Source organism: Rousettus aegyptiacus, unplaced genomic scaffold (assembly GCF_014176215.1).
Source record: "Rousettus aegyptiacus isolate mRouAeg1 unplaced genomic scaffold, mRouAeg1.p scaffold_m13_p_4, whole genome shotgun sequence".
Classification (NCBI taxonomy): domain Eukaryota; kingdom Metazoa; phylum Chordata; class Mammalia; order Chiroptera; family Pteropodidae; genus Rousettus; species Rousettus aegyptiacus.
The window spans coordinates 85,633,901-85,647,149 of NW_023416307.1; the positions used below are offsets into that span (position 1 = coordinate 85,633,901).

The window sequence follows — 13,249 nt, forward strand, 5'->3', positions numbered from 1 at the left end:
TATATATATATCACCCTCTATCCCCCAAATTGACATTGTGATATGATTTAAAATTTCTGAATATGATTAAAACTAGTTCCTTCTTTCAATCTTCACTGTTATTTTCAGTTTAAAATCTAACATATACTCTTTTCTGAGTTACTTGGCAGCTTCTTAATTCCTCTGATTTCATCATCATTCCTTTAATCCAATCATCAATTCTCTCTCAAAGACTCTCCTTTTACATAAAAAAGTCTAGATTTTATGATGCAGTATGTGCCCACCTTTCAAACTTATGCTGTCCACCAACCTTATAATTAGAAACCTGAAGTTCTCAAAATACAATGTTTTAAAGCTTCCATTCTGTTCTTTAATAGATAAATAGACATACCATAATCTATTGAGCATTTATGTTGAGTGTTCTAAAATATGAAGGTCAAACATTTATATGATCTGCAGCTGTTTCTCTACTATTTTATAAGAATACTTGTTGGTCACTAATAGTATTGAAAAATCACAATGTTTTAATACTTTTTATGAAACACATTAGGAAAGACAGAAGACTGATGAGCTAATAAAAAAAAGAGGCACTGCATGTAAATGAACATCATTTGATCTTGTGTGGACTCAAATGGCATAAACTGTTGACATGGCATTAGAAGAATAACTTTTATTCATTGGATAAACTCAATTTATAAGACTCCTTGTTTTCCATTCTAGGTCAGAATTATTTTTAGCATTTCTCAAAGCTCATAAATGTAAAATTGAAAAAGCCACTGTTACATTATAGGGAAAAAAATCATCGTTTAAAATTTTCCTCTAAAAAACAAGTTTGATTCATTATTAATGATTCAATTTGTAATGAAAGCTATCCTTTAGATTAAATTAAAGTACAAGACACATGTGTGTATATCTGTCTAACAATAAAATGACTGGCCAATTTAAATAAACTTTAACATTGAGAAAAAAAGCTAGTTAAGGACTAAAAGTAATTATTTGCTGCTAAGTAAATAACAGAAAAATAAAAATTAAAAATTCTGAATTTTTATTTATGTAAAATATGCCAGATTTAATTTCAGTGTTTATCCAAAACTGGCATGATTTTTTTAAAACTGAAAGTTAGAATCAGGATCCGATCTTGAATTACCTACCCATTAAGTTATTTTCTTGGTCACTTAACCATCATGGGTTTCATTTTATCTTTAAAAGTGGAGAATAATGTCTATTATATTTACTGATCTGATATGAAAAAAGATCAATGGAATTTAACATTGAAATATTTCAATATGTTTGAAAAGTTCCATAAATAAGACAATTCAATATAAAAATGGAACAGATAGGAATATTTGTATTCTTGAGGTTTTTTGTATATACTTCAAATCTCACTAAACTACATTTAACTTAACTGTTTTTAAAAGTAAGTTATAAAAATGAAATCACCTGGTGTCCAGTAAAATGGCATTAGTAGCTAAAATTCTAATGCCCATATTTTGAGGTCCTTCACAAAACAGATATGGGTCTTAGGATTCTTCTAATCTATTCTTATTTGGTTTACACATTTCAAGCATTAATGGGTTTCAGGTTTCTCAGTACAAACTATTAATCAAAAGACTGGGCACTTCAGAACAAAAACTTTCACTGGGATAGCTGAATATAAAAATATAGTATGATTTTGTTTACTAAAAGATGTTTTCATGTGGAAAGGTAATAATTAAAGGTAATGATGCATCATTGAGAATTTCAATACACAAGTACAAAAGTTTCATAGTTTGACAACTTGTAGCATGTGATTATTAGTATCAATTTTAATTATAGACAGGAGATCGTGAGTTATTATTTAGTACTTCCTTCTCAGACATATAAGTAAGACATGCCTACTAAAATTCCTCAACTCTTTTATCTGTGAAGGCTTACTGGTACAACTAAAAAGTTGAAAACTTTTTAAAGGTCCAAATGTTGGCATCTTATGCACAATCAATTCTAGATAAAATCTTTTCTCAAAATAGATAATATCAAAATGTGTGGTCCCCAAATCCTCACTTATAAACCGAAAAAAAAATATATCATATTTTTAATTTGTTTTAGAAAACAATCCATGAAGTAATGGAATCAATGCTCAAATAATTGTGAAGCATTGATATCTTTAGTGCTATCTGGGCTATCTTTATACATATATATATATATATATATATATATATATATATAAAATACATGTTTTAAAGTGTTAAAGTCAGGGCAAATCTTTAACTATTGCTGTTTATTAAGACTGATAATACTCTCTTAGGTATGAACATTCTGATCCTACAAAAACTAGATCCTACAAAAACTAGATCTCTTCTCCAATGATGTTTTTAATATATATATATATATATATATATATATATATATACCATAGGTACCATTCTTCCTAGCATGCCTAGGGTAATAATTCTTAAATTCAGCCTGAAAGTAAAATAATTAATTTAATCAGAGAGTAGATTCTTTTTTTTTAATTGCCTAATAAAAGATATATGTGTGTTATATAAATAGGTAACACAAATCAGTACAATATTGAATTTACACCTTGTGTTCGATGCCCTGTTACACAAACTTTTCATTTTAACATCGCCAGCTTTAATACTTGATTATATCTTTCATTTATAATTCAAATTTTAAATATGATCAGCATTATCGCCATCTTGCTTTAATATAATAGCAATAGCTATATTGCTTTAGTATAAATAAATTTACTGCAACATACTGGTTTGACCTTATTTTGACCAGCTTTCTTTGGAGAAGACAAAGTAAAATTATGCAGAGTATGCTGACTGTTTTATTCTTTAAGTATTAATTCTCACTGGAAAAAATCACAGCTTACTAGAAATAAACCGAAATAAATGTGTCTGCCATGCATGTAGTTCATTATGTTCACTTACATGCCACTTCCAAAGATGCGTTTCGACTTACTGCTTCACCAAGATAGTTCCTCGCAACGCAAACGTAGCTTCCTTCATCAGGTTTACTTCTGCGCCCGTGTACTATGCGCAAGAAAAATAAGGATCCGCTGGGCAGCAGCATCCTATGGGACCGGGGATCATCCTTGTCGGTTTCCACCCGCTCGCCATCTTTGTACCACTCAATGGTGGGTGTTGGTCGGCCCTCTGCCTTACAGTTCAAAGTGGTGGGCTCTCCCTTAGAAACAATGACATCTGAAGGGTGCTCCACAATACGCGGGGGAAAGTCCTCCTGGCGAAGACGAGATCCTATAAAACATGGCAGAAGGAAGACAAGTTTTTAGTATTTTCTTATCTATAGCTTTGTTTCACTTAAGTTGACATTGGTGGAATTAAACTTCAATTATTCAAAAAGCATTACTATTTTATTTCTGTTTCACTCTTTTAGTCTTCATGCATCTTGTAAGTCATCCAATTCCTGTATGGAATGAGATAATATAGCACTAAATTAATAGGTTAATTCTAATGAGCTAGATTTAATGTGTCCCACGAATTATGACAAATAACAGTAAAAGAGAACATGAGGTTTTCTTTTGAAGCAAGCATGTTGGAATGAGGAAGGCTAATTCCTGTCCTCAAAGTGCTTACTATCCACCAGGGGATAAAGTTGGTAAGTACCTAGAATACACACATAGTTATTGCTTGTAATGCTAGCATTGTGTCGTCAGATTTCACATAAAAAGAAATCTGCATATTACATACAAATATTAATTCAATTGCACAGATAAGGAAGAAACTAAGGAAATTACATCAGCTGCCCAGTAATGCAGAGGTAATAAGTAGTAAAAGCAGGCTTTGAATGCAGTTATGTGTGACTGAGGAACTGAAGTATAAATGACTATGTTAAAATAAAATAAATATTGCATGAATGTCCAAGTAATGCATCATAGGAAGAAAATGGGAAATAAAATGTTAACTCTAACTAGAACATAATAAGAAAAAAGTGGCACTTAAGTTGAGTTATAAAGAATAAAATATGTCAAAAGAGGGAGAAAGATATTCAAATTGAAGAAACAACACCAGTAAAAGAACAGAGAGGCGAGACTACATGCATAGTACATTTCATAATCAGAGAGGAAGTTGATGTGACAGGTGAGGGTAAAAAGGTAGTCTTGGAGCCTGAGAAAAAAGGCTTTCAATACCATTCTAAGGAGTATGACTTTTAGTCTATTCGACTAGCAGATTTTGAGGGGACAATGACTTAACCACCTGTGTATTAGAAAGACATTTTTGGTCTGTAGTGTAAATGACACACATAACAATGCAGGCAAAAAGACCGTTGAGAACTACTTAAATATCCCAGAGAATAATAAATGGAACATGACCTTGGAAAATGAAGTAGAAGTAGAAAAATGAAGGAAAATATAAACCATATCATAAAACAACATTTGATAGAATTTGGTATATCACTATATAGTAAGGAAAAGTGATAGGTACCAATGACTTTCTTGTGACTACAATGAAAGTAAGGCAACTAAGGGATATAAAAAATAGGAAGAAAAGGACCCACTAGTATTTTAAAATAGAGTTTTGCAAGGTTGTTTTGAATATTTTAATTTATAAATATCAATGGCCATTTTTGTGGAAAGGTACTACCAGCTGCTACGAATAAATCTAAAGGAGATACTGAGAGAAACAATCATGTCTGAGGACATAATGATAATCCACATATGGGCTTTTAAATGTTCGCACTTAAAATTTTCCGAACAATCACCTGATATTAGCACATTTCTGCTTAATAAGCATACAAAATATTTATTCCTCAATATTATTCCAGTTTACTTTCAATATATATTTTAAATGAATATTTTAATTTAACAGAAGACATTTAATTTGGTAGTGAATTTTCTTTTCTGAAGAGAAATAACTTTTAAAGGTTGCTGATTATCAGTTGTTATCTCCTCAGATCTGAGAAAGAACTTAAACATCACAAGTGCTAGGTACCTAAAGCAAAAAAAATAATTCACAGCACACAGGTCGGAATTTAAAAATGACAGCAACAACAACTACAGAAACCCAAAGCATTTAAATATGGATAGATGATTATATCATGCCTCACAATAATAAACAAGGTTATATGTTTTAAGTACTGGGCCCCTAAAGCAAATGAGGAATTCACAGAATATAAAAAGTGAGTTATTTTAAAAGTAATAATACAAAATAATCTCTGAGTATATAAATATAAAGGGCTAATCTCAGTTTTCAAATCAGTAACATATCCCACAATATAAAAATCTAGATACACAGCCATGAAATCTAATCCTGAAATGCATCGAGAGTTATATATCACTTTTCATGCACAAGCATGTGGTAGACTGCAATCATCTTGTTTAGATGTCCGCTTTGTTCTTTAATCTCCCATTTGCAGGCATCTACATTCTGCCTACTGTCAAATTTGTTCCATTATTAGAACTATGCAAGTCAATCACCCATATTTAAGAGTACTATTTAGTATATTGAATATTTCCCTTCCTTATTAAGCACTTGGTCTGGATAAAGCCTGAATAAGACCTTAACTATATTGATACTTATTAAATAATAGACTTATAGAGAAAAAAGAGACAAAATGTCTAAATTATTTAGCAGTAAGATTTAGAATCTAACAAGTTCAGTTCAAAGAATTTTACTCATTTATCAGTATAACATATATATAAATATACATATAAAATATAAAATATATATACATATATAAACTATTCTAATGTTCTCATATTTAGATATTCTTCCAGAAACTACTCCCACTATTATAAAAACTTCAAAAGAGTACTTACAGTCTAAATGTAAGAGGTAAAACTATCAAAGAATTAGAAGAAATTATAGGAGCAAATTTTCATGACCTTGCGTTAGGGAAAATCTTCTTGGTATGACATTAAAAGCACAAGAAACAAAATAACAACTATATTGCACCTCATCAAATTTAAATATGTTCGTGCTTGAAAAAAACACATTAGAAAAAAAAATGAAAAGGCAACCCAAAGAATCAGAAAAAGACTTTTGTAAGTCATAGATCTGATAGGGGAACTTATATCTAGATTATAGAAATAACTCATAACTCAATAGAAATACAAATAACAACATTTGAAAATAAGCAAAGGATTTAAATAGACATTTAATTTAAAAAGCTAGATGAATGGCCAGTAAGCATATGAAGAGATGCTCAACATCATTAGCTATTATGGAAAATGCAAATCAAAATCACAACGGGATACACTTTATAACTACTAAGATGGCAATAATCAAAACACAAATGTAAAATCAGTATTGTCAGGGATGTGGAAAATTTGAGAGCCTCATACATTGCTAGTGGGATATAAACTGGTGTAGCCACTTTGGAAAATAATCTGAAATTCTTCAAAAAGTTTTGGAATTAATAAATGACCAAGCAATTCTGTTCCTAGGTATATACCCAAGAGGAAGGAAATTTTGTGTCCACACAAAAACTTGTATATGAATTTAATGTAATGTTCATAGCAGCATTATTCATGATACCAAAAATAAATGGAAATAACACAATTGTCCATCAACTGATAAATTGATAAATAAATGTATATCTACATAATGTTAATATTATTTACCAATAACTAGGAATGAAATGCTGATAAACACTACAACATGGATAAAACTTGAAAACACTATGTAGTCAAAGAAGCTAATCACAAAAGATCATGTGTTATATGATTCAATTTTTATAAAATTTCCAGAAAAAAAAATCCCTAGAACAGAAAGTAATCTGTGGTTGTAGAGGATGGACGATGTCGGTTGGGGGATGAAGAGGGCCTGAGGAATCTTTTCAGGGTGATAAAAATATTCTGAAATTATGGTGATGGTTGCACAATTCTATAAAAATAATAAAAAGTACATATTGTACTCTTTAAATAAGTAAATTGTTTCACTTAGTATGATTGTTTCAAGGTCCATTCATATTGCTGCAAATGGCAGTATGTCATCTCTTCTTATGACTAATATTCCATCGTATATATGTGCTACGACTTTAATCAATCATCTAAGCCAGACATAAAAAATTGAAAATCACATGATATCACTTATATGTGAAATATAAACCCAGAAGCACCAAATGAACAGGACAAACAAACATGAACTATAGACTAGTGGTTATCAGAAGGTTGGGGAGAGGGCGGAATGGGGAGAAGTAGACAAGATAAAGGGGGTCAAATATAGGGGGAGTAAAGGGAAGGTGAAGTGGGTAAAGGGGATCAAAGATATGATAGCTGAAGGAAATTGGACTTTGGGTGGGAAACACACAATAGAATATACAGATGTGAAATTATAATGTATACTTGAAATTATATAATTGTATTAACCAAGTTACTTCAATAAACTTAATTAAAAAATAAGTAAATTGTGTGGTATATAAATTATATATCAAAAAACAAGTTTTTAAAAAGTCATGAGTAAAGGCACTGTGAACAAATGTAATACAAGGAACTGTTAACATTTTGTGTTCACTGTTATTAACAGGCTATTTTCTTCATTTATAATTTTAGGCTTTAAATTTAATCATCAGGTCAACAATAGCAATAAAACATAAACTAAACTTGAACGGTCTTACCAGCTAGATGATAGATGATAGATAGAAAGATATGCGAAAAATATAATCTATAGCTATAATCTATAAGCTAAATGTTTAGATACTATTAAAAGTCGGGGGATTAATTCTGAGCTCTCTTAAAATCAGACTTTACATAACTATTGCAGCGACCCTTAAGATGGATAAGCCTAAATTCTTCGGGCTGTCTTTTCTTTTCTTTCTTTCTTTCTCTCTCTCTCTCTCTCTCTCTCTCTCTCTCTCTCTCTCTCTCTCTCTCTCTCTCTCTCTCTCTCCCTCCCTCCCTCCCTCCCTCCCTCCCTCCCTCCCTCCCTCCCTCCCTTCCTTCCTTCCTTCCTTCCTTCCTTTCTTTCTTTTTTTGATATATTTTTTTCAAGCACATGTTTAAATTTGATGAAGTGTAAATGTAGTCATTATGGATAAGTCTTTATATTCTTTGAAATAGTATACAAAAATGTGTATTCATGTATGGGCAGGAGGGGTCCGCGCAGCTTTTTTCTAATTTCCAAAGAGGTCTGGGCCTTTAAAATTTTGAAGGGCCTCTAAAATACTAGGTATTGTACATTATTTGACAAAAAAACCCCATAATTTTGTAAAAAAGAAAAAGAAAAAAAGAAAGACAGCTGAGTTGTCAACTAAACTCATTGGGAATTCAAATCCCAGCAGTAGAGGGGGCTGTTTATCACAGGAAGTGGCCTCAAACAGTTTGACCTCAAGGGCTTTGATACCCAAAGGCATATTCCAAATACAGGATCCAGAGCTCAACTCCAGACCTGCAGAATCAGAATGGACATTTTAACAAGCTCCCCCAGGGGAAGCATATGTACATTATAGTTTTCATGCACTGCTGTCACTAGTTTTTGTAAAGCCCTGAGCTAAGAATGTTTTTACATTTTCATAATGTTAGAAGACTGAGGCAGAGAAGGCTGAAGAGTTAAAAGAAGAAACAGATGTTAGAAGAGGCAAGAGAAAGATATTATTTGGCCTTAAACGTTTGAAATATCTGCTATTTGGTCTTTCACGGAAAAAGTTTTGCCAGTCTTGATCTATACTACTTATTTATTACTTTCCGTTAATAACTTTAGTTTTTAAATTTATATTTCTCTTATATAGGACCACAAAAGCATTTTTTCCAGATTTCAGATTTAAAGAATACTTTGACAGCGATGTTAATAATTGTCATGTATGAGAACTATTCAGGATCCCTATATGAACTGATAGGCTAAGCAATGTACTGAAATAACTATTCACAATCTTAATTTCTCTTGCAGCTGAAAGTCAGTGTGGATGTCTTTTTATATCTTAATAACTGGGCAATCGAATAGTCAAGTTTTAATTAGAAATGTTTTATTCAACTGCCCTTAGCTATTATAAAGACAATGCAAATTAGCACAGGGTTCTAAAGATGAACATCTAAATGTTTATTTTTGCTGACCAGAAAGTAAGCTATAATATAGACACATGACTTGCTCATAATTGAATAGCTGGTTGAGGCAGAAATAGAACTCAAGACCTTTTATTCAAAATGTGGCAGGCTTTTTAAAAATGGCTGAAAGAGTAAGAAATGCACATTACAACTATGCTAGTTGTGAAACTCTCTTCTTTCTTGAAAGTTGATTTTATTGAAAGTTAATTTCAATAAAATAAGTCACATTAATGCCTTTAATGGTAATGTGGCCAAAAAACACCTTCCTTGTTTTTTAAAGTGTGTGATTCTCAGACTACCTGCCTCAGAATCACTTGGAATACTACTTCAAAATGCAGATTCTTGGTCTCCACAGTGAAGAGGCTGCATCAGAAGTTACAAGTGGAAAGGTCTAATAAGCTGCATTTTTGGCATGTTTGCCAGGGTCATGCACTCAGAAGTGGCTAATGTAAGCATTCCATGGAAATATCAAATTAGTCAGCTGGATGCAAATGCATCTTTGAATAATGTTCTAAGTACCCAAATTTACATAATGGATTATTTCTGTTTCTCAGAGACTCTTAAACAATGATTTTGTAATGAATTTTGGTAAAATATTTAATAAAAAACAAATTGAGTAGTTTATTAGCTCTTTAAATTTTAGAGATTTGGAGATGAAGTTTAAAACCATAATTTGTTAATATATTTAAATTTAGCTTTATTTAGGCAGCAATTGCAGTGAGTGCTACAGAAACTTCTGTTTTCAGGAAATGATTTCAATTACATAATATAAAAGAAAAACACTTATTGATGTCATTTCATGTGTTTCAGAGTAAACTGTTCCTGCCTCATTATTCAGAAGAAATATAGTATTTCCTTGAACCAAGCTTTATTTTTCATTCACATACTAGATAGCCATATCTACTAGCATTAAGCAACACATTTCAAAATTTCTGTATTTTTTTAGGGACAGAAGAAATTCTTGGCAAATTCGAAACAGTCAAACACAATTTCATCCAGTGAAATATCTAGGCGGTGTCTGGTTTTTTGTTTTTTGTTTTTCTTAAAAATGTATATAATATGTCTTAGCTCTTAATAACTATATTTGTGCTATTTTCAAAAAACATCTTCTAGCAAAATTATGCCAGAATGATTCTCTGTGAGAAATCTAATTCAGAATGTGACCAGAGATTCCTCCCTAAGTTATTGCTCGCCCAGTCCAGGAAGTACCTAGTGCAACATGGAAAAGTGAAGGCTGCATGACCTGTCAGAATAAGAGTATAGCGTGATAGAAATAAAGGACACAGGTATGAATCAGCAAAAATATTTATGCCTCACTTTTAGCAGGTACAAACCAGAACACTAATGTCTCACCAGTTGGTTAAAATGATGAAAATAAATCATATATATAAATCACCAGGACACATAATAAACATTCAGTGTTTCTTCATTTTTTCCTTTCTATTAAAAACATACTTTCCAAATTTTTTTCTTTAAAGCTTTAAGTTGAAAAGCTCTAAGTTTTAAAGTCATTAACTTCTTTCTATTTTGCCCAAATAAGTCCTATTCAAAGTTTTCTCCATGAGGAAAAAATTTCTCAGTGACACTACAAACAATGTCTATGTTGATTAGTGAGTCAACATACTTTGTAATAAAAAGGAATTAATCAATCACTACGACTTTTTCATCCTGGAATTCTTCAAGATGACTAAATTCCAGTGTACCTTCCTTATTATGAGGGAGGGTGAATGGAAAAAGGCTATGAAATAACTTTTTTTTTTTTTTTTTATAGAGGTCCAATGTTGTGATAGGATGTGGTGAGAAATGAGAAAATCATTGTTTGGAAAACACAAAAAATTATTTTATCCATATGAACCTTACTGAAATTCTCTCAGGAGATTATCTAATTTGGCAATAGCCAAAGTAAATTTATAAGATTCTTATTCCTATGGAAGCACAGTAGTGCTATGTTAAAAATAAGTTTAAATTTGAAACAACACCAAAATTGAGGCCTAGAAATACTAATTATTTATTACAAAATCTCCATGTGGCTTTTCAATGTCATAAAGCTAAAGGGCCAAGAGTATAAAAGGGAACTGACAAATATAAAAGATGTTTCTTATCAAACTTAACAGGCATCTTTGATTCTGAAAGTTTCAGTTATACAGCATGTAATCTAGTAGCATCTTTATTACCTTGTCTTCTGGGTCCAATAGGCAGAAGACAGGGCTACCAGAGAGCCTCTTGTTCCAAAACCCCATTTTACAAATGGAAAACAGGAAAAAAAAAAAAAATAGAGAACCAAAGAACTGAAGTTTTCATCCCCATAACTAAGACTAGAATATAGTTGCCTTAGCTGTGAGTCCAGGCTATTTTCAGGATAACTTTTCTTTCTCTATTACCCTTCTCACATTTTGAAAGTCTAAAATAGAAAGTCCTAAGCACTAGATTTCAGTTGCTTTTTTGTTTGTTTGTTTTTTCTTTCTGGGCAACTGAATGATTTGGTATACTACCTTAAGCAAGTCCCCAAACTTTCTTATGGTACTAGTTCTTCATCCTCAAATTGAGGTAACTGGAAGAGTGAATTGCTGCAAGTTCATTGTTCTATAACATGATCACACTCTTCATGGATATCACATCATAACGAACATATTTAAAAGAGAAGATAATTTGTAGCAATTTAGATTTACCACCACAGAGCAATTTCTTTCTCTAGTTGTATTTAAAAAATAATTGACACACGTCTTTGTATAAGTTTAAGCCATATGGCATGATGGTTTGATTTACATATATTGTGAAATGATATCCATAATAGGTTCGCTTAACAACCATTTTCTCACATAGATACAATTTAAAAAAGAGAAAAAAGTTTTCTTTCTTGTAATGAGAATTCTTAGACTTTACTCTCTTAAATACTTTCCTGTATATTATACAGCACTGTTAGCTCTGACATTACATCCCTAGTTATTATTTATCTTATAACTGGAAGTTTGTACTTTTGACCACTTTCATCCAATGAAAAATCAAAAAATATATATATATTTAATATTACACATATAAATGATGTTATACAGTATTTTTCTTTAACTTATTTCATTCAAGAGAGCAAATTTTTAAAGATATGTGTTTTATATTAATGTTCATATTGTAATAAGAGTACAGATTAGGAAGATTTGTCCTCGATAGCTCTCGTGCCTACTATCAAAAGCAATGGTTATCAAAATGTCTTCTTAGAGAATCCTCCAAAAGTTAACAATTTAAATCTTTTGTTTAAAAAATAGCTCATGTAATGCTTGGAATTTATCCTTATATTTCTATGAAATTTATTCACATCACTAGTAAATATGTAGTTCTATAAATCACTTTAACCAAAGATCAACCGGTAATATATGGATATTCATTTTAAAAATAATTATTTTATCCATCATTTCAAATATAACATTAGTCAAGATATTTAAAATTTCCTTCCTTTTTCAGGATGAACACATTACTATTTTAGGAGAAAGTAACTATGACATATTGATAAAATGTTTTCTCTAATTTCACAACTGAATTTCAGGACTTTATCTCTGTACTCTTAATAGAAATTACTGAAAATATTAAAGATGGAATACATTTTCCCTCTTTTATGTTATTCAGTACCCTCATTAGGTAAGTTTTAATTTATATATATATATACACACATATACATATACATATATAATATTTTATTTTATGTCAATATTTTATTGAGATATATATAATATTTTATTATATATTTTAATAATATATATAATATTTTATTATATATATATATAATATTTTATTTTCAATCCTCTGAGACTCTGTCCTCATCTGAGCAGATGAACCGAGGAGACAGCACCAGCATCCAGGGGGAAGACAGGACTAGTTTAGGTAAATTAGAACAAGTAGTCAAAAGCAATCAAATCCAAGGATGGACACATGGGGATATTTATATAACACTAAAGAGAAATTTTGAAACCACAAATATGAAAGTTTTCCAGTAAATTTTTAGGGGTTATTTCCTCCTGAGGGAAAAAAACAAATTAATTTTCTACTCTATAAAATTTATTCTCTAACAATTCAGTGAGGAGCCACTGTATTAACCTGGACATTCATCCAAAACTATGTAAAATCAATTTGCTACATCTTACCATGGTTGAAGGCATACTTTAAAGAGTGATTTGCCACCAAATCAGAGGTTTTCATGGGTTATGCAGATTTGCCTTACAATGAATGACAAAATCAATCTCTATTCCAGAAAGATATCTTTGAAATTTAGCTTCTTATCGTCATAATTTTAAT

General features: G+C 30.9%; 1 protein-coding gene across 33 annotated transcripts in view; it reads right to left on the minus strand.

Annotated features, from left to right (window-relative positions):
- Positions 1–13,249, minus strand: part of ROBO2 (roundabout guidance receptor 2) — a 1,504,157-nt gene that overhangs the window by 487,899 nt on the left and 1,003,009 nt on the right. For all 33 annotated transcript variants that reach the window (XM_036220094.1, XM_036220092.1, XM_036220091.1 and 30 more), the window contains one exon: positions 2,895–3,221. In XM_036220094.1, the coding sequence (XP_036075987.1) occupies positions 2,895–3,221 (327 nt within the window). The remainder of the gene's footprint in view (positions 1–2,894; positions 3,222–13,249) is intronic.